The 22,459-nt window shown below is 40.4% G+C and overlaps 1 protein-coding gene across 2 annotated transcripts in view; it reads left to right on the top strand.

Annotated features, from left to right (window-relative positions):
- The first annotated feature begins 3,698 nt into the window (after positions 1-3,698).
- The window catches only part of UBE4A (ubiquitination factor E4A), a 34,020-nt gene continuing 15,259 nt past the window's right edge, over positions 3,699-22,459 (top strand). Inside the window, exons 1-10 of one of the 2 annotated variants that reach the window (XM_007456317.1) lie at positions 3,699-3,771; positions 8,825-8,986; positions 15,786-15,959; positions 16,566-16,678; positions 17,771-17,923; positions 18,580-18,739; positions 18,978-19,180; positions 19,383-19,574; positions 20,499-20,832; positions 21,905-22,025. In XM_007456317.1, the coding sequence (XP_007456379.1) occupies positions 8,866-8,986; positions 15,786-15,959; positions 16,566-16,678; positions 17,771-17,923; positions 18,580-18,739; positions 18,978-19,180; positions 19,383-19,574; positions 20,499-20,832; positions 21,905-22,025 (1,571 nt within the window). In that variant the 5' untranslated portion in view covers positions 3,699-3,771; positions 8,825-8,865. Of the gene's footprint in view, positions 3,772-8,824; positions 8,987-15,785; positions 15,960-16,565; positions 16,679-17,770; positions 17,924-18,579; positions 18,788-18,977; positions 19,181-19,382; positions 19,575-20,498; positions 20,833-21,904; positions 22,026-22,459 lie in introns of those variants that run through there. The other variant, XM_007456316.1, reaches the window with a different exon arrangement.

Raw genomic sequence — 22,459 nt, 5'->3', positions numbered from 1 at the left:
AAAATTCACTCATTTTAAGTGATTCATCTGTTCTCGGTAATTTTTAGCAAATTTACCCAGTTGTACAACCATCACCATAATCCAGATTTAGAATATTTCCATCAGTCTCTTAAGATCTCTTGTGCTCTTTGCAGTCACTCCTTGTTCTCACCTTCAATGCCAGGCAATCACTAATCTCTTTTCTATCTCTTTAGATTTGCCTTTTCTGGATAAATGGAGTCATACAATATACTGCTCTGGACATTCTCGTACAAGTCTTCGTGTGGACATATGTTTTCATTTGTCTGGGTTGATATCTAGGAGTGAAAAATTGCTGGGTTGTATGGTAAATTTATGTATAACATTTTAAGAAACTGCCAGTTTGCCAAACTGGCTGTTCCATTTTACATTCCCACCAGCGATGGATGAATGAGGTTCCTGTTTCTCCACATCCTCACAAATATTTTTTACTATCTTTTTTAGTATAGCCATTCTAGTAGATGTAAAATAGTGTCTTATTGTGGCTTTAATTTGCATTCCCTAACGACTAACAATGTTGAACATCATTTCACGTGCTTAATAGCTATTCTTATCATATCTTTAGTGAGGCGTGTGTTCAAAACTCTTTTTTTTGAGTTGTTTTTCTTCTTACTATTGGACTGTAAAAGTTCTTATATATTTTTGAATACAAGTCTTTTATCAGCTACATGATTTGCAGATATATCTACCAGTCTGTGACTAGTCTTTTCATTTTCTTAATGGTGTCTTTTGAAGTGCAAGAGTTTTAAATTTTGCTGAAGTCTGTTTTATCCATTTTTTTTTAATGGATTGTGCTTTTGATGTCATGTCTAAGAAATCCTTGCCAAACCCAAGGTCACAAAGATTTCTCATATGTCTTGTTTTTACAGTTTTATTTCTAACAATAAATGTCATTTTGAACATTAAGACTATTTGTAACAAATACAAATAAATGGAATTGTAGGACCATAATGTATTTGCACCTGTAATTTAATTAAATATTACTAAATTGCACTTCATAAAGGTTGGACCAATACATAATCCTAACAAGAGTGTCTACTGTTCCATACACAATCTAACAGTGTACTATTAAATTTTTTGAACTTTGCCAATCTGATAAGTTAAAAATGGCATCTCAGCTTAATTTTAATCTGCATTTTCCTAACCATTTGTTTTTCCTTCTCATGAAATACAGGCTCATATCCTTTGATTTTTGTTTTTTACTGTTACTCTTGGTGTTTAGAATATAACCCCTTCTCTTAGTGTTATTTATTTATTTATTTATTGGCTACGTTGGGTCTTCGTTGCGGTGCACATGTTTCTCATTGCAGTGGCTTCTCTTGTTGAGGAGCACAGGCTCTAGGTGAGCGGGCTTCAGTAGTTGCAGCACGTGGGCTCAGTAGTTGCAGCATGCGGGCCCTAGAGTGTGTGGGCTTCAGTAGTTGTGACGAGTGGACTCAGTAATTGTAGCGCACAGGCGCTAGGGTGCACGGGCTTCAGTAGTTGTGGTGCACAGTCTCAGTAGTTGTGGCACACGGACTTAGTTGCTCCATGGCATGTGGGATCTTCCCAGACCAGGGATTGAACCCAGGTCCCCTGCATTGGCATGTGGATTCTTAACCACTGCACCACCAGGGAAGCCCCTGATCTTCTTCTTATTGACTTGCAACAACTCTTTACATATTTGGGAAAATAGATCTTTTGTTTGTGGCATTAGTTGCAAATATTTTTCCAGCGTTGTTATTTAGATTTTGACTTGACTTATGGTTGGTTTTCTATACACATTTTATAAATATTTGACTGTAGTAGAATTCACTGTTCTTTTATGGCTTCTGGGTTGTTTATTATTTAGAAAGGCCTTCTCCCATTCTTAGATTATTCTTTTACAAAACTTCTCCCATTAATTCCTATAGCATTTTCCTGGTTTCACTTTATATATTTAAGTCTTTGATCCACCTTGAATTAATTTTAGTGTAAAGGTCTAATATATTGACTAACATTTAAATCCATAGCTACCCACTTATTCTGGAAGTATTTATTGAATAATCCACCTTGTGCACATTAATTTTAAATGCTACATTACCACTCCACTCTCACCAGATTGTAAGCTCCAGGAAAACTTGTATTTTTTTTCCACTACTGTAGCTTCAGGAGCTAGAACAATGCTGGAACATAATAGGCACTCTAAGATTGCTCAACATTTGGGGTGTGTGTCTTTGTGTGTTACAGTATACTATTCAGTGGCATTAAGTACATTCACAATGTTGTGCAACCAATACCACTCTCATTTTCAGAATTTTTTATTATCCTGAAGAAACACTTTACCCATTAAACAATAACTCCCCATTCCTCCCTCACCCCACCCCTGGTAACCTGTATTTTACTTTCTGTCTCTGAATTTGCCTACTCTGGGTACCACATATAAGTGGAGTCATACAATATTTGTCCTTTTGTGTCTGGCTTATTTCACTTGGCATAATGTTCTCAGGGTTCATAGCAAGTATCAAAATTTCCTTCCTTTTTAAGGCTTAATAATCATGTGTATGTATATGCCACATTTTGTTTGTCCATTTACCCGTCAATAGACATTCTGGGTTGTTTCCACCTTTCACCTATTACAAATGATACTGCTATGTACAGTGGTGTACAAGTATCTGTTTGAGTCCCTGCTTTCAATTCTCTGGAGTATTTACCCAGAAGTGGAATTGCTGCATCATATGATAATTCCGTTTAACTTTTTGAGGAACCACCAAACTGTTCCCAAAGTGCTCCACTATTTTACATTCCCATCAGCAATGCACAAGGGTTCCTATCTCTCCACATCCTCACCAAGACTTATCTTCTATTTTTTTTCATAATCACCTTCCTAATGGGTATGAGGTGGTATTTCACTGTGGTCTTAATTTGCACTTCCCTAATGATAAGTGACATTGAGCTTCTTTTCATGTGCTTATTGGCCATTTATATATCTTCTATAGAGAAATGCTTATTCAAGCCCATTGTCCATTCTTTAATCAAGTTGTTTAGGTTTTTTGTTGTTGAGTTATAGGCTTTTTATATAACTGGATATTAACTTTTTATCAGATATGTTATTTACAAATATTTTCTGTCACTCTATGAATTGTCTTTTCACTTTCATGCTTGAAAAGTATGCTGCTTCCTTTGCCTTTGTGTACCTCAAAGTAACCTTTAGGATGTACTCGTCTTCACTTTACAAATAAGAAAACTGCACTCCAATCAAAGCATATCTTAACACGTTTCCGGGTACGTAATAACAGTTCACAAGTTTCAGTTATTGTTAATGCTACTGTTATTGCTTCATAGATAATAATTATCTATGAAGAGTTACAGAAGCTGTTTCAAAAAGGCCTAAGATCGGTGGGACAATTAGCGTAGGTCCACAGAGGCCTTAGCAGTGCCAGGGTCCACCAAGTCATACGTGCCGCTGACACATGGGTTTCCGAGAGCCGCATATCCCATTGAGCTCCACCACAACCCGCTCCCAACTCAACCTGACCCGCCCCCAATCCAACCCCAAATCCACTTCCGGCCACTTCCGCCCCGCCCAAGCCAGTTGGCGCATGCGCAGTGGGGATGTTTGCGCGCCCGCTTCCAGCGCAGAACGACACACCCAGCTTCCGGCGCCCAGATGAGATTCCACAAGGCCCGGCGCCTTGTCATGACGTTAGCTCCGGTTGCCGTGCTGAGTCGGAAGTGGGAACGCTTCGGCCGCTGAGGTTCTGTGGTGTCGTCGCTGCTGGCCCTCAGGCTCTGGTAAGAGGGGATATAGCTGGAGGGGAGGGGATCGTTGAGTCTCCAATGGGATTTTTTTTCTCCTAGTCGAATGCCAGTCCAAACGTCTGCATTCTTACCTCCTCCAAATGCCTTCTCCTGTGCTTTCCTAAACACTGTCTCCTTCATGAACTTCGACCCTGTCTGCTTTGGGAACCCCATACAGTGCTCCAGCTTCTGGCATCTCTGCCCTTCTTTGCCGTTTCCCTCCTGGAAAAGGCCGAATCCTGGCATTGCATTATCTTTGGTTTTCTTTCTCTAGAACGTGCCCCGAGTGGGTGGGTCTCCCTCTGTGCCGCGAATCCCTTATGGAACCTTGAGGGACAAAATGTAAAGAGTAGACAACAAAAAGCTAGGTGCCAAAGAAGAGAAAATTAAGCACGAGTCGCAGTAGTCAAACCAGTCGAATCCATATGGCAAGGTGTTGATATTTCTAAAAGCAGGTGATCAGTTCACCACTCAAAACTCTCCTGGCACTCTGCTTCTTGCTCCCTCAGCAGTTGGGTTTAGAAGACATTTCTAAAATTGAGTAACCAGAGCTCAGGAGCTTATACTTGATGGTCTTCTCTTTGGATTCAGTTTTTCACTCCCAGGACAAGGATATGTTTAGTCTCACTGCCTTGGTCTGTTTTGGTCTCACCTGGGAGCCGTCCTGAGATAAAATGGGGTCCAGGAAGGAATGCTGTGTGCTTTGCGACTTGATGAGATCCTTCTAGCTTGCTGATGTGATGGAAGGATCTGTTGCCACAACAAAGGCCTGAACGTGTAACAATGAAAACATTTTTTAAATTCCTTTTTTGGTTTGATCTATGTATTACTCACCAGGAAAGAGACCTTATGGAGTATAATTTAATAAAGCTTGATTTTTTTAATTTATTTATTTCATTTTGGGCTGCATTGGGTCCTCGTTGCTGCACGTGGGCTTCCTCTAGTTGTGGCGAGTGGTGGCTACTCTTCGCTGCAGTGCGCGGGCCTCTCATTGCAGTGGCCTCCCCTGTTGTGGAGCACAGGCTCTAGATGCACGGGCTTAGTAGTTGTGGCTCGCGGGCTCTAGAGTACAAACTCAGTAGTTGTAGCGTACGGGCATAGTTGCTCCGTGACATGTGGGATCCTCCCAGACCAGGGCTCAAACCCGTGTCCCCTGCATTGACAGGCAGATTCTCAACCACTGCGCCACTAGGGAAACCCTAAAGCTTGATTTTGACAATCCTAGTTTTGTGAAGTATTCCAAGTATTTCTGTTGAAAAGCAGTACCAAATCTGATGTTAAAACGTTTATGTGCTCACTTCTTTAAAAGCTGACAGTGCTCCTTAAGGGATTAGCAGTACTCTTTATAAAGAGTGAGAGGTGAGAGGATTTTGTAGGACTGGAGATAGACAGCATTTATCAATGTAGAGTCTTGCAGCATGCGTATAAGAGGGAAACGTGGGGCTTCCCTGGTGGCGCAGTGGTTGAGAGTCCGCCTGCCGATACGGGGGACACGGGCTTGTGCCCCGGTCCGGGAAGATCCCACATGCCGCAGAGCGGCTGGGCCCATGAGCCATGGCCACTGAGCCTGTGCGTCCGGAGCCTGTGCTCCGCGGCGGGAGAGGCCACAGCAGTGAGAGGCCCACGTACCGCAAAAAAAAAAAAAAAAAAAGAGGGAAATGTGTTTTTAAAGGGGACTTATTTGGGGGAATTCCCTGGTGGTCCAGTGGTTAGGACTACGGTGCTTTCACTGCAGAGGGCTCAGGTTCAGTCGCTGGTCGGGGAACTGAGATCCTGCAAGCCGTGCAGCCAAAAGTAAATAAATAAATAAAGAGGATGTCTTTTAAAAACCAAATCCAAAAACATCTAAGGATTGGTGGTTATATTGATTGGTTATTTGCCAAAGGCTGACAACAGGATAGTACTTTATCTTTGTATGGCGGTTGAAAGTAGGAGATTATAAATTCCTGATGACATTGAATAGTAAACAAAATATCAAGGTGCCATTTTATCAGACCTTTCTTTTGGAGTGGGTACTCTTTTTACATTTGTGTGATCATTGAACAAATCTAAACTGACATCTCCACAAAGGTTCCCGTCAAGTGATCAGTCCTCCTTTCTCCTGTAAACTTTTCCTGGTTGCACAGTGTTAGCTATTTTTCTATGAAAATAGTTTTTGCACTACTTCAAATAGATTTTAAGTACATATGAGAAAGTTGAGCTTAGTGAGGTAGGCAAAGCCCTTTTTGTTTTTCAAAAAGACAGCATAGATGACAACAGAGATTTATTTCCATTCTCTATTCTACACGTTCTGAGATATCAAAGAGCCACAAGTGTCTGGCCCAATAGTTTGACCTTCCACTGCAACCCAGGACTAACAGTAAAACCCTTACCTTGAAGTAGGATTATGGGTGCTGCTATTGATTACAAGAAGGTCAGGAGTAATTACATGTAAGATTGAATCATTCAATACATATTTATTTGGGATTTTGTGATTACGGACTATGCCAGGTACAGAAGAAAAAATAATCAGATATGAACCTGTGTTCAAATTGCTTACCTTCTAGTAAGATAGAAGATCTACATTAGGAATACAGTGTAGAAAGTTATAAATCCTGTTAATATAGGTAAAATGTAGTGGGAAGCTAGCTTTATATACTGCAACAGTATATTATTGAAAGGAGGAAATAATGCCGTTTGTGATTATAAATCCTCTTTATCTCTCTTGATAGTCTTAAGAGCCTGTGTCCTATGTTCTGATTCTTAGGTTTCAACTCGCTTCCTTTCTGCATTGATGGTACAGGTGATGCATTTCCTTTGTACTAATCTGAGCTCTTTTCAGTTGTATTGGCTTCCACAATGTAGGGAAATCTACTGGCTTTTTTATAACTGAGAAGACTCTTTCCATCTCACATCTCTTTTCCTACATGTTGGCTTAGTTTTAGGCTAGGCCTTCTCTAGGTGGTAGAAAGATGGCAACTCCAGTTTCCTGTCTTACTAGCCTAACAACCCAAGCAGGAAAAAAGAGTCCCCTTTTCTGTAGATTTAGCCAAAGGCCTGTAGCTGGTGTTCATTGATTCTGTTAGGCCTTACTAGGGTCTTGTGCCCAGTCCTGAATCAGTCACTTTGGGCAGAGAATACTGTATTCTTTTTGGCCAGGCCAGATTCATATGCGCATTTCTGGAGCTAATGGGTAAGGTCATCCCCTTCTGTACACATGGACCGGGAATGGGTTGGATCCCCAAAGGAAAAATGTGGGTGTCATGTTGAAAAAAGAGGTTGATATTTTGCAGACAGAAAAATAACGAGAGCTCACTACACTTTTTGCATTCCTCTGGGTACCTCAGAATAGAGGTAGGGTGGTAGTCAGCTAACAGTGACACAATTCTTGGTGCCTCTACATGAATTAGGGGTAATAATTAAGCTTATGCAATGTTTAAATGGGAGGAAAGACCTCTCAAGGATTGTTAATTCCAACACTAAATATGCTGTCTTTCTTTTCTGCATTATTAAGCTCAACTAAACTATACATAGTAGAAAGTAAAATACATAGATCAACATCTAACAGTTCAGTTCCTTGAAGCAGTAAAGCCCAGCACCATGCTGAGACAAGACTAGACTGTCTGCCTGAGTCATTACAGCTCAGTAGCCATTAGCTCTTATGCAGAAAGCACGACAGGAGCATGAAGCAACTGGTAGAGATGCCTCAGAAGTGTCAAAAAGTGGGAGGGAGGGAGACAAAGAGGGAAGAGATATGGGAACATATGTATATGTATAACTGATTCACTTTGTTATAAAGCAGAAACTAACACACCATTGTAAAGCAATTATACCGCAATAAAGATGTTAAAAAATAAATAAATAAATAAAAAATAAAAGTAGAAGAAAAAAAAAAGAAGTGTCAAAAAGTGTTAGTCTCTCTTCCTCCAAAAAATAAGGGTAACTTTTCTGACTTGCATTAGCTTTTGTTAATAGGATTCTGTAAGGAGTCTTAATTCAATTAAGTAAAGGTAGACCGAACGTTCTTTTTTTCTCCCACATTTATGTCTCTGACCCCACTCCTTCTAAGGCCTCTGTCCTTGTAGCAGTTCAGCATCCTTGTAAGCAGAATATTCATACCCTTTGTCTCTTCTCGCCCTTTTCAGGGTTGTATTTCTGTGCTTTGGCCTTAAAATTTCAGAAAGGGGAGAAAGCCTTTCAGGGAGCTCTGCTCATCCCATTGTCCCACTGAGTCCCCTTGGCGCTTGGATGAGGAAATGTAATCAGAAGAGTGCAAATGCCGGCTCAGTCAGCTCCTTTAAATACCTTTGAGGTATATATCTATTTCATAGTATACATTAGGAATTTGTGTTTCTTCAGTATTGTAAAGTCAGATAAATAGGGAAAGTTAAATATAGAATTAAGCAAAGACCATTTAGTTTTTAGAGGAAAAAATATCAGTAGTCATAAGCCTAGAAGTAGAGATAGATTGCTTAATATAGATTTAAAACCCACGATATGCTGCTAATCGGATTCCTGTCCTGGTTTGCAATTCCACATCTGACATACAGACTTACATTTAGTTTCTGTGTAGCTGAGGAATTCCCAGCTCCAACTCTTAAGTCACAGAAGCCTGTGCAAGCACCACCTTATGCTTGTGGTGAGTGAGAACTAGTCAGCCAGCCTAGGGATTTATGGGAGATCCATAGTTTTTGTCATATTACTTTTAAGTGCCACATTGTTGTTACAATTAGTAGCTGAGTTTCCTCTTTGACTTCAATAATTCTTTCTATTTAATCTATTTTTTAAAGGTATAGTAAATAGAAACATGTCAATAGATAAATGCATTCCAGCTGAACATTTTTTAAGCTTTTTGGTTTTAGCCACCCCCACATCAAGCCAACTTGTCCAGTTGGTAGGTTTTTAACCATTTTGCCAAAAATTGTCTTGAATCTTGGAATAGGAGTTGGCAAGTCTTACCCAAACCCTTTCAAAATGTATTCAAGAAATGGGAGAAGAAACAACTATGATAATATTATAACTGTTACGTTATCTGCCCTTCGGCGTCTAATACCTGTCCTTTCTATAGCCCCTCCCCCTAGGTCTGGATGGAGGATACTTTAAAGTGAAATGACAGACCAGGAGAATAACAACAACATCTCAAGTAACCCCTTTGCTGCTCTTTTTGGCTCCCTGGCTGATGCCAAGCAGTTTGCAGCAATCCAAAAAGAGCAGCTGAAGCAGCAATCTGGTAAGTGGACAAGCCAGTAGCAGCAGATGAGATGACCTAGAATGGGGTCTTCCCAAATTAAGTATTCTTTGGGTCCTTAATTGCAACTAGAATTTAAGTTTAGGGCAGAAGTGTTTTTTTGGTTCATATTTGTTGTTTGTTTTGTTTTGGGTTCTTCTCCCTGTCCTATCCCCTGCATAAAGAAGAGACCAGATAACAGGTGGTTCTAGAGTAACAGATGCCAGTCATGATCCCAAAGCTGTCAAGCTCTTTTATTTTAAAAATCACCTATTGAAAGATACTTAATAACAAGGATACTAATTTTTTTTTACATAGGAAACTGAGGTTATAGGCGTAGGTGTGGAAAGCAAGTCACATGCAGCTGTAGAAAGCAGATTTGTTGAAGGAAGAATTATAAAAGCTTTTTGGCCTGTAGAGAAATAAATGAGATTTGTTCTTAAGCCAAGTGCTTCAGAGTCTATCTCAAGCAGAACGCTTCTTTCACTCCATAGAGTGGCCAACTTTCATAACTTACTGCTTTCAGAACAGACATCTAGGAAAATCTGATCCTTAACCTTAATGTGAAAAAAATTAGGATAATATCTTACTAATCAGAAAAATGATTTTCCTCATCTGGGACCAAAATTAAGATCAAGTCTACCTCCCTCCTATAAGGTAACATATGGACTAGGAGAAGTAGGATGCTGTTTCTCAAATATATTAGTCTTCTGAGGGTATTCACAATCTTACAAGCCAGAAATTGCTCCCCTTCTCCTTCCTCTAAAAAGAATAATAGTGTTATTGTTTTTAGGAAAGGAGAAATGTTTATATTTTCCCTTTATTTTGTTTATTTCAGAAGTATTCAGATATGTAGCTAAGTTGTGGCCTTACTCTCTGATTAGGATTGGATAAAAAGGAGGTCAGGGGGCTTTCCTGGTGGTACAGTGGTTAAGAATCTGCCTGCCAATGCAGGGGACACAGGTTCGAGCCCTGGTCCAGGAAGATCCCACATGCCATGGAGCAACTAAGCCCGTGCGCCACAACTACTGAGCCTGTGCTCTAGAGTCTGTGAGCCACAACTACTGAGCCTGCATGCTGCAACTACTGAAACCTGCACACCTAGAGCCCATGCTCTGCAACAAGAGAAGCCACCGTGATGACAGGCCCGCGCACCACAACGAAGAGTAGCCCCCGCTCACCACAGGTAGAGAAAGCCCACGCACAACAATGAAGACCCAACACAGCCAAAAATTTATTTTTTTAATTTTTTAAAAAAAGAAGAAAAAAAAAGGAGGTCAGGGGAAGACACATGAGTAGTAGACAAAGTGATGGATGAAACAAGGGAGAAATACATGTAATGCTGACTTTCTAAATGTGATAGAAATAGGCAGCTCTGAGTCTCCGTCTCTGAAAACTTCCCCAGATTTCTAAGATATAGGATCAGAATGGGAAACCTTGGATTAAGAGATTGTAGGAGAGAATGGAGAGTGAGGAGTTGGAAAAATAAGGAAATGAGAAAACAAAGTTTTTAAGTATGTGGTTGAGGGAAATTTTGCTAATCAGCACCTATTACTCTTGGAATTCAAAAGGGAATAGAGTGGTATAGGAATAGAGTGACAGAACTCTCATCCTTCTGGCTATAAACAGACATAAGGCTGGCTAGGGTTGGGAGCAGTGCAGGCACCAAGCAGTGAGGACAAATCAGGTGCATGCCCTTTTGTTACTATTTTGGCACCTCATCATCTTAGTTTGTTTACAGTGAATTTGTCAGGCCACCTGATCTAACCTGTTTTCCACCAGCAGTTAGTACTCTACCAAAACCTTTGGCCTCCTTTATTGAGCTTCACTTTTACTAAAGTCACCACAGTGAAGCAACTCTTGCTTCTTTTTGTTTTTAAGATATTTTATTTTATTTTTTTGAAGGAAGAATTATAAAAGCTTTTTGGCCTGTAGAGAAATAAATGAGATTTGTTCTTAAGCCAAGTGCTTCAGAGTCTATCTCAAGCAGAACGCTTCTTTCACTCCATAGAGTGGCCAACTTTCATAACTTACTGCTTTCAGAACAGACATCTAGGAAAATCTGATCCTTAACCTTAATGTGAAAAAAATTAGGATAATATCTTACTAATCAGAAAAATGATTTTCCTCATCTGGGACCAAAATTAAGATCAAGTCTACCTCCCTCCTATAAGGTAACATATGGACTAGGAGAAGTAGGATGCTGTTTCTCAAATATATTAGTCTTCTGAGGGTATTCACAATCTTACAAGCCAGAAATTGCTCCCCTTCTCCTTCCTCTAAAAAGAATAATAGTGTTATTGTTTTTAGGAAAGGAGAAATGTTTATATTTTCCCTTTATTTTGTTTATTTCAGAAGTATTCAGATATGTAGCTAAGTTGTGGCCTTACTCTCTGATTAGGATTGGATAAAAAGGAGGTCAGGGGGCTTTCCTGGTGGTACAGTGGTTAAGAATCTGCCTGCCAATGCAGGGGACACAGGTTCGAGCCCTGGTCCAGGAAGATCCCACATGCCATGGAGCAACTAAGCCCGTGCGCCACAACTACTGAGCCTGTGCTCTAGAGTCTGTGAGCCACAACTACTGAGCCTGCATGCTGCAACTACTGAAACCTGCACACCTAGAGCCCATGCTCTGCAACAAGAGAAGCCACCGTGATGACAGGCCCGCGCACCACAACGAAGAGTAGCCCCCGCTCACCACAGGTAGAGAAAGCCCACGCACAACAATGAAGACCCAACACAGCCAAAAATTTATTTTTTTAATTTTTTAAAAAAAGAAGAAAAAAAAAGGAGGTCAGGGGAAGACACATGAGTAGTAGACAAAGTGATGGATGAAACAAGGGAGAAATACATGTAATGCTGACTTTCTAAATGTGATAGAAATAGGCAGCTCTGAGTCTCCGTCTCTGAAAACTTCCCCAGATTTCTAAGATATAGGATCAGAATGGGAAACCTTGGATTAAGAGATTGTAGGAGAGAATGGAGAGTGAGGAGTTGGAAAAATAAGGAAATGAGAAAACAAAGTTTTTAAGTATGTGGTTGAGGGAAATTTTGCTAATCAGCACCTATTACTCTTGGAATTCAAAAGGGAATAGAGTGGTATAGGAATAGAGTGACAGAACTCTCATCCTTCTGGCTATAAACAGACATAAGGCTGGCTAGGGTTGGGAGCAGTGCAGGCACCAAGCAGTGAGGACAAATCAGGTGCATGCCCTTTTGTTACTATTTTGGCACCTCATCATCTTAGTTTGTTTACAGTGAATTTGTCAGGCCACCTGATCTAACCTGTTTTCCACCAGCAGTTAGTACTCTACCAAAACCTTTGGCCTCCTTTATTGAGCTTCACTTTTACTAAAGTCACCACAGTGAAGCAACTCTTGCTTCTTTTTGTTTTTAAGATATTTTATTTTATTTTTTATTTATTATTATTTTTTAAAAGTAATTTATTTGGCTGCGTCGGGTCTTAGTTGAGGCATACAGGATCTTCATTGCAGTGTGAGGGCTTCTCTCTAGTTGTGGTACACAGGCTCCAGAGCACGCAGGCTCAGTAGTTGCAGCACACAGCCTCTCTAGTTGTGGGGCACAGGCCCTAGAGCACGGGCTTAGTTGCCCCGCAGCATGTGGGATTTTAATTCCCCGAACAGGAATCAAACCTGTGTCCCCTGCATTCAAAGGAGGATTCTTTTTTTATATATATATATAAATTTATTTATTTTATTTATTTATTTTTGGCTGCATTGGGTCTCCGTTGCTGCGCACAGTCTTTCTCTAGTGGTGGCAAGTGGGGGCTACTCTTTTTTTTTTTTTCTTGCGTTATGCGGGCCTCTCACTGTTGTGGCCTCTCCCATTGCGGAGCATAGGCTCCGGATGCGCAGGCTCAGCGGCCATGGCTCACGGGCCTAGTCGCTCCACGGCATGTGGGATCCTCCCAAACCGGGGCACGAACCCGTGTCCCCTGCATCGGCAGGTGGACTCTCAAGCACTGCGCCACCAGGGAAGCCCGCGGGGGCTACTCTTCATTGTGGTGCGCGGGCTTCTCATTGCAGTGGCTTCCCTTGTTGCGGAGCACGGGCTCTAGGCTCTTGAGCTTCAGTAGTTGCAGCACGCAGGCTCAGTAGTTGTGGCTCACGGACTCTAGAGCACAGGCTCAGTAGTTGTGGCCCACGGGCTTAGTTGCTCTGCGGCATGCGGCATCTTCCCGGACCAGGGCTCGAACCTGTGTCCCCTTCATTGGCAGGCAGATTCTCAACCACTGCGCCACCAGGGAAGTCCCACAACTCTTGCTTCTGCGAGTTTTGCCTGGACTTTTAGAGTTAACGGTTTTGTCAGTAGAGGGAAAAAGCAGATGCAGACTTGTGTGTAGCTTTTAATGAACAACCTACTTATATACCCCTTTAGCGTGAGTGCCGTTCTGAGAAGCTCTTGTAAGTTGCTTAATAAAAAATAAAAGGATACAATTAATAAGAAAAAAGTAACTCATTGGGAAAACAACAAAAGTTAGGAACAGGGACTTTCCTAGTGGTCCAGTGGTTAAGACTACACATGCTCCCAATGCAGGGGGCATGGGTTCAATGCCTGGTGGGGAACTAAGATCCCGCATGCCATGCCACACCATGCAGCCAAAAATAAGTTAGAAATGATTTATATATGATAATCAAGTTACTTTAAAAATCCAGTCTCGGGTTTCTCAGGTACAGTGGTTAAGAATCCGCCTGCCAATGTAGGGGACACGGGTTCGAGCCCTGGTCTGGGAAGATCCCATATGCTGCAGAGCAACTAAGCCTGTGCGCCACAACTACTGATCCTGCTCTCTAGAGCCCTTGAGCCACAACTACTAAAGCCCATGTGCCTAGAGCCCGTGCTCCACAACGAGAGAAGCCAGCACAGTGAGAAGCCTGTGCACCGCAACGAAGAGTAGCCCCCCACTCGCCTCAACTAGAGAAAAGCCCGTGTGCAGCACCAAAGACCCAGTGCAGCCAAAAAAATAAATCCAGTCTCACTAATAATTAGAGAAATTCCCATTAAAAGGACAATTAGGATAGTTTTTAGTCTATGAAGTTTTGTTTTTTGTTTTTTTGGCTGCGTTGGGTCTTCTTCATTGCTGTGCGCAGTCTTTCTTTAGTTGCGGTGAGCGGGGACTACTCTTCATTGCAGTGCGCAGGCTTCTCATCACGGTGGCTTCTCTTGTTGTAGAGCATGGGCTCTAGGCGCATGGGCTTCAGTAGCTGTGGCACACGGGCTCAGTAGTTGTGGCTTGTGGGCTCTAGAGCGCAGGCTCAGTAGTTGTGGCGCACGGGCTTCGTTGCTCCACAGCACATGGGATCTTCCTGGACCAGGGCTTGAATCCATGTCCCCTGCATTGGCAGGTGGATTCTTAACCACTGCGCCACCAGGGAAGCCCCAAGCCATATTTAATATAATTAAAGGCATACTGATCTATTGGGTAATTCTTTACCCACTAGGATTCTGTAGGGAAGATAGTGTTGCTACTATTGGCATTTTGGAATACAATTAATTATGAGTACAAAGAATAAAACTTTTGGTTTTTAAAATATGGTAGATTTTATAGCCAGGGATTTCAGAATTCTGTATTTAAAATGTTTCCTGATATTACTCAATAGCAAAAAATACAGTCCAATTTAAAAATGGGCACAGGATCTGAATAAACATTTTTCCAAAGACGACATACAGATGGCCAACGGGTACATTAAAAGGTGCCCTAATCTATGAAAAAAAACATCACTAATTGGGGAAATGTAAATCAAAACCACTTCATACCTCTTAGAATGGCTATTATCAAAAAGACAAGAAATAACAAGTGTTGGCAAGGATGTGGAGAAAAGGGAATTCTTGTGCACCGTTGCTGGGATTGTAAATTGGTGCAGGCACTATGGAAACTAGAATGGAGATTCCTAAAAAAAATAAATACAGAACTACCATATGATCCAGCAATTCCACTTCTGGGTATTTACCCAAAGAAAACAAAAACACTAATTCAAGAAGATATATGCACCCCCATGTTCATTGCATCAGTATACAATAACCAAGATGTGAAAACATCCTAAATGTCCATCAGCAGATGAATAAAGAAAACGATGTAATTACACACATGCACGCACATACATGCATACACACACGAATATTATTCAGTCATAAATAAAAAAGAAATCTTGCCATTTGCAACAACAGGTGGACAGTGGTTGGACCTTGAGGGCGTTATGCTGAGGAATATAAGTCAGAAAGACAAATACCATATGATCTCACTTATGTGGAATATTTAAAAAAAAAAAAAACAAGCTGATAGATACAGAGAATAGATTGGTGGTTGCCAGAGGCAGAGGGCTGGGGGGGATGGGCAAAATAGGTGAAGGGTTTCAAAAGGTACAAATTTCCAGTTATAAAATAAAGAATCCATGGGGATGCAATGAACAGCATGGTGACTGTAGTTAACAGTACTGTATTGTGTATTTCAAAGTTGTTAAGAAAGTCGATCTTAATAATTCTTATCACAAGAAAAAAATTTGTAGCTATGTATGGTAACAGACGTTAACTAGATTTATTGTAGTGATCATTTAACAATATATATAAATATCGAATCATTATGTTGTGCGCCTGAAACTAATATGTCCGTGATACCTTAATTTTTAAAAAAAGATGTTGCCTGACTTGAGATGTTCACTAATTAGATAGTTAACTTGCTTAACACCCAAAATTATCCTCCTCTTGGTTACATTTATCATGTGTACTTGGTTTTCTCTTAAAGAGAGCATTGTAACTGTTAATGACTTACATCTTCTGGCAGATGAACTCCCAGCCAGCCCAGATGACTCAGATAATAGTGTGTCAGAGAGCCTGGATGAATTTGATTACTCTGTGGCTGAGATTAGCCGCTCATTCCGTTCACAGCAGGAAATATGTGAGCAGCTCAACATCAATCACATGATCCAAAGGATCTTCCTCATCACTCTGGACAACAGTGAGTTACATCTTTGCAGCTAGTGTATTTATTACTCTGCCCTTCCTGCTTGGGCTAGGGACTTGCTCCTAGAAACTTATTGTATCTGATGGTTAAACAAACCCATCATACTCCCTGGAACACAGGGTTTATATTTCAAGGAAGCTTTTAATGTGACCTAAAGCAGAATTTTGACACAGACACAACTTTCATTTCTATTTTGATACTGACTGGGCCATGTAGCTACTGCCTTTACTACCTTAAAAGGGAAATGGGAATGGTAGCTAAATCCATTTTCTTCTCAGAGGTGACCTAAACATTTAGATGAAAGCCCCAAGAAGGGTCAGATAGTGTTTCCCCTCTGTGCCCTATCTGTAGTTAAACCCCAGAATTAGTGCTGATGTCTGGGATTTACTCTTTAAATGTCATGGTGTTAGGTTTATAACAAAGCACATACTCTTCAAGGGGTAAAAAATATTTAAATCTGTAGATACTGCTCTGTGTGGCAAGATCATTCTGATATTACCTGAGTCAAACTTGGGGTTCAAGAGAAATGCCATCAAGATCAGTTGTCTGTATAAGACAGAAGCATTATCCTTAACTTACCAGATTAAAACCATTTCCCAGGTGACCCAAGCCTGAAAAGTGGGAATGGCATCCCCAGCCGTTGTGTGTATTTGGAAGAAATGGCAGTAGACCTGGAAGATCAAGACTGGCTTGATATGAACAACGTAGAGCAGGTACCGTTCTTACATTCCTTACATGTGCCTTCAGGAAAAATTAGCCTTGCAGCTGAACTCTGCTCACCTTTTTCCAACTGTGGCTTTGCTTAGCTCCATCTCTTACATTGTTTGTGGTGTTCCTCTTTTGGAATCTTCTCATCTACCATGGTCCCATGTCCAAATCTACCCATCCTTTAAGACCTAGTTAAAATGCCATCCTGTTTACAAAGTTTTGCCAAGTAGGAGTTATTTTCTCCTCTGGGCTCTGACAGTAATCTCCATGCATCTCTTATGGGAACTGTCTGTTTCTGTCTCATGTCTTGGCTTCTTTATGAACCTGTCTTCTCTCTCCCATAGACACTAATATTTATCAAGGCCAAGGTCCATCTCTTTTTTTATATCTTTTCCAAAATCAAAACAATGCATTTTATCTTACAGGTGCCTAATTAACATTAAAGGAATAAAAGTTTGATAGGGAAGACTTGACAACTTGTAGTTTAACTTCATAATTGGGTTGGCCAAAAAGTTCATTCGGGTTTTTCTGTACAGTGGTGTGGGAAAACCCAAACGAACTTTTTGGCCAACCCAGTACATTTAAACTGTGTTTATATAAGACTGAGTGAGGTCAGCAATGATGCAGAGTAGTAGATTTCACATGTGAGTTTAATCTCCAATTCTCCACACCATTCAACAAATATTCACTACATAAACAATTAAATTTGTATATGTAATATTTTATAAAGTAATGATACACTGAGCCCTTTTTTCCCCATTTGTTCTACGTTCTGTGATTCTTATAATAACCTGTGTCAAATTAGGAGTTTGGAATTAAGAGATACACACTGCTGCATATAAAATAGATAAACAACAGGGACCAACTTATATAGCACAGGGAACTATATTCAATGTCTTATAATAACCTATAATGGAAAAGAATCTGAAAAAGAATAGCTATATATGTGTGTGTAACTGAATCACTTTGCTGAACACTTGAAACTAACACAACATTGTAAATCAACTATACTTCAATAAAAAATACGTCAAATAAATTTTAAAATAAATTAACTTTGCAATGATTTAGTATTTTTGTTTATTTGTTTTTCTTAATAGGCCGTCTTCACTCGCTTATTACTTCAAGATCCAGGCAACCACTTGATTAACATGACCTCTTCTACAACGTTGAATCTCTCTGCTGATCGAGATGCAGGGGAGAGGCACATTTTTTGTTACCTTTATTCCTGTTTCCAAAGAGCCAAGGAAGAGGTAAAAGAATAATCCGTATTGAGTACTCTATTGTCCTCTTGGGTATGACTTTAACACATAAGCCAGAGAGTTGGATCAATGTCTTTTTTTTTTTTTTTTTTTTTTGGCTGTGCCGTGCAGCACGCGGGATCTTCCCCAACCAAGGATCGAACCCACACCCCCTGCAGTGGAAGCAGAGTCTTAACCACTGGACCACCAGGGAAGTCCCAAGATCAGTGTCTATTATATCAATTTATATACATCATATTATATCTGGAACTGGATATCAGAGGCACTATTAGTTTATCTTCTAAAGTTTTAGTCTCTCCTTTCTGTGGCTTGGGGTCTACCCCTTTCCCTAATTAACAAGTGCCTCCTATTATTCTCTCTACAAACGTCTTAATATATCACACCCTTATTAAAAAAAAGGTCTGATAAATTCATTTCCACTAAGGTGTATATAACAGAGTAGGTTGAGCTTGATCACTTCCAGCATTAGAATTTCTAACAGTTAGGTGATTCCTTAAACCAAAGAATGAACTCTCATGGCTTTTCAGGCATCCACAGGAAAGCACTACTGTTTTGGGACACAATGTCTTTTCCCTTCTATTTGCTATATCTGTCCTTGTGCCAGGTCACAGAGCTAGACTCTTCCCTCTCTTCATTGCTGTTTCCAGATTACCAAAGTTCCAGAGAACCTGCTACCCTTTGCAGTGCAGTGCAGGAACCTCACTGTGTCCAATACCCGAACAGTTCTCCTCACTCCCGAGATCTATGTTGACCAAAACATCCACGAGCAACTGGTAGATTTGATGTTGGAAGCCATCCTAGGAGGCCGTGAGTACATAAGCAACATCTATGAGCTTCTACATTTGATTTCCAAGTGTAACATTCCTCTAATTGCATTAGAAAGCCTCAGAGCCACTATGGTTCCATCATAAATTAAGAGAGCTCACACCTTGACCTTTGAGGTTGAATACCAATAGAATTATCAAAAGTATCAAAAGAGTAGAGAGCTGTGTGTAAAGGCGTCTAAAAATTCTTATGGCCTCCTCTCTCTCTTGTCTTCTGTCAGATTTTGAAGGTGTAGCTGAGTTTCTGGATGAGGTCATCGAAGCCTTGATACTGGATGAGGAAGTTCGAACATTTCCAGAAGTCATGTTTCCAGTGTTTGATATTTTATTGGGCCGAATAAAAGATCTAGAACTCTGCCAGATCCTGTTGTACGCATATCTGGACATTCTTCTGTATTTCACTAGGCAAAAGGATATGGCAAAGGTAGGTCTGAAAGCTCATATGTATTCAGTTGAGTTGGAAGCTTAATACTCCATGCTTCCCTATCCTGAGGGCAGTGTAATATTACCTATGGAATAAGAGAAAGATACATTGGTTGTTGTATAATCTTAACTCTTTGAGGCCCTCTCATCCCATCATTTATCTCATCATACAGACAAATAACTAGGCTTGTCTTTTCCTACAGGTTTTTGTAGAATACATTCAGCCCAAGGATCCTAGTAATGGGCAGATGTACCAGAAGACCTTGCTGGGAGTAATCCTGAATATCTCCTGCTTATTAAAGACTCCGGGTGTAGTAGAAAATCATGGCTACTTCCTGAATCCATCTCGTTCCAGTCCTCAGGAGATCAAAGTACAAGAGGCCAACATTCACCAGGTGGAGCTGTTTACCGGTGTATCCCGGCCCCCTGGTCTTAGATTAAGTATCGTTTCCTCAGAAAGCAGATGCAGATGAGGCTGCTTGAGCCTCTTTGGGAAAGCAGATCAATCTGGTTGGCTGTCTACCATAATCATGTACAGAAATGGCCCTCTTTTTAGCAGGCACTAAGAGCAGAGCACAGACCTTTGTGTGGTTTAAGAGTAAGCTGCTGCTCTTCTTTGCCCTGTGCTGTAGCACAGCTACCTGCTCTCAATCCTCATTTTTCTTACCTTTAGCTCCTAAAATCTTCTGACTGAACTCCAGCTTAAAAACCAAATTATTTTCCTTTTCCTCCTTCTACTTATGCCCTCTATTTTTGGGCTTCTTAGTATAAATTATGGTAGAAGTCTGGCCAACATATGACAATAAATGGTTGAATTGGGGGCAGTTTAAATCTCCCATCATCACAACTTTCTAAAGCAGGGGTTGGCAAATTATACCAGTGGCCAAATCCAGCCTGCCGCCCATTTTTGTAAATAGTTTTATTGAACCCAGCCATGCCCATGTGTATATGTATTGTTCATGGCTTGATTTCATGCCACAGTGGTAGAGTTGAATAGTTGCTACAGAGACCCTATGGCATGCAAAGCCAAAAATATTTATCATCTGGCCCTCTGCAGAAAAAGTTTACCATCCCCTATTCTAAAGCTATATAAATGCTACCTGCAGTTTGGCAGCTCATCAGGAAATCTCTTAAAAGTTCCCAGAAAAAAAAAAAAATTTTTTTTTAATCAGAAATGGTGGCGTAAGGCACAGGGAGAGTGAGGGAGAAGATTAGGATTTGTGTATTTTTGGAAATTGCCAGTGGCTAAGATTTGATAGTAACAAATATTAGGATTGTGAAACTGGAATGTTCTGTGGTTGTGTTTTCTGGTTAAACAGTTCATGGCTCGGTTCCATGAAAAGATCTACCAGATGTTGAAGAACTTACTCCAGCTCTCTCCAGAAACCAAACACTGTATCTTGTCCTGGCTTGGAAACTGTTTGCATGCAAATGCAGGCCGCACCAAGATTTGGGCCAATCAGATGCCAGAAATCTTCTTCCAAATGTATGCCTCGGATGCCTTCTTTCTGAATTTGGGTGCTGCTCTCCTGAAGTTATGCCAGCCATTTTGCAAACCCAGATCCTCTCGGCTCCTCACCTTTAATCCCACTTACTGTGCCCTGAAGGAGTTGAATGATGAAGAACGAAAAATAAAAAATGTACACATGAGAGGTAAGGGGGAGCTGGTCTTCTCAAAACAGTGTGTGCATAACATCTAAGCCATTCACTTCTATATCCTTTTTCACAGAGGTCCCTCTTTCTCAAAGAAGATGAGGCAAAAAGAAAAGCTATTAGGAGTTTTAAAAAGGCAAACTTTTTAAAACTGTTATTTTTTAGATGTTGTCCTTTAATGAGACCTTCTCTCTGAATTTGGCAGACTTGGATATTCGCTCATTCATTCATTCATTATGAAAATGAATAAAGTACATTCCCTGTCCTTTTTGAACTCAAAGTCTCCACAGGAAGGCAGATATGTTAACAGATCATCATAATATGGTCTAGGGCTAATCTACAGGAGCACAGAGGAGGGAGTAAATGATTAATTCTGCAGAAGCTGGAGGTCTTCATAGCTGAGTCCTGAAAAATGAGTTGGGTTTATCAAGCAAAGGAGCAAAGGAGGCCCTTTATATAGAGGGAAAAACAAGTATGAAGGTACACAGCTGTGAAATGTCTTAACTAAGGAACAGTGAGAAGCTCAGTGTGGCTGGAACAAGGGGTAGATGGGGGAAGGGGTATGGGAATTGGCAGGAAATATTAGCCTAGGGAGGAAGAATATTGGGGAAAACTCAAATAATACAGAGAAGTGAAAAGAAGAAGATAAATCACTCTTAATTCTACCACTCAAAATGAATCACTCAATCTTGATGTATTTCCTCCCAGTTGTATAACTCTTCTAATTATAAAAGTAACATGCTCAAAAGCAAATAATCTTAAATACAGAAAAGCACAGAATAGATACAAATGATCTATTATCTATCCCCTGGAAAAATCTACAGTGCTATCATTCCTTTTAATTGTTGGTGATTTCATGATCAAGCTAAAGAGATATAACTGCATTTCTATAGACTGAGAAGCCAAATTACATTTTTAGACAAGAGAGTAGGAATGTGAGAAGATGTGTTTTTAAGAAGATATTACTTAATTCACTAATAGCAGGATGGAAGTTGAACTAGAATAAAGGGACACTGGAGCCAAGATAGATGTCTGTGGCAAGCCATCTACTCTTCCTTTTAATTTCTTTGAGGTTTGGACAAAGAAACCTGTTTGATCCCAGCTGTGCAGGAGCCAAAGTTTCCCCAGAACTACAACCTGGTAACAGAAAACCTTGTCCTGACAGAGTACACCTTGTACTTGGGATTTCACAGGTAACTCCTCTGATGTCATTAGGAAAGAACTGCTTGGTTGTGTTGATAACCAGAAGGTTGAAAGTGCGTCTTACAGATAACAGTCTCACTTTATTCTGAAGGCTGACATTAGGATCTAGTAGGAAAAGGGCATTATATGCATTTGTTTGTGTCTACATGAAGTGGCTTTATCCATATAACTTGAATTTATTTTTAATTTTTGACCTGTTAAACTTTTACACTAGTATTTTTCTCTAAACTTGCAAATTTTTAAATCACTATCTTCCTTTTGTCATCTGCTAAAGTGGAATTGTATTCATTTAACATTTCACATTCTGCTCTTGAATTTTCATTACTTATTACTCCTGATGAAAAAAGAGAAAGCTTTACTCTATGGTATAGAGACAAAATTGACAAAATTAAGTGTTTATAAGGTATTTCAATAAGATCAGCAG

Source organism: Lipotes vexillifer, unplaced genomic scaffold (assembly GCF_000442215.2).
Source record: "Lipotes vexillifer unplaced genomic scaffold, Lipotes_vexillifer_v1.1 scaffold753, whole genome shotgun sequence".
NCBI lineage: Eukaryota > Metazoa > Chordata > Mammalia > Artiodactyla > Lipotidae > Lipotes > Lipotes vexillifer.
The sequence above is the reverse complement of the archived record's forward strand: the minus strand, read 5'-3'. Positions and strand labels throughout refer to the sequence as shown.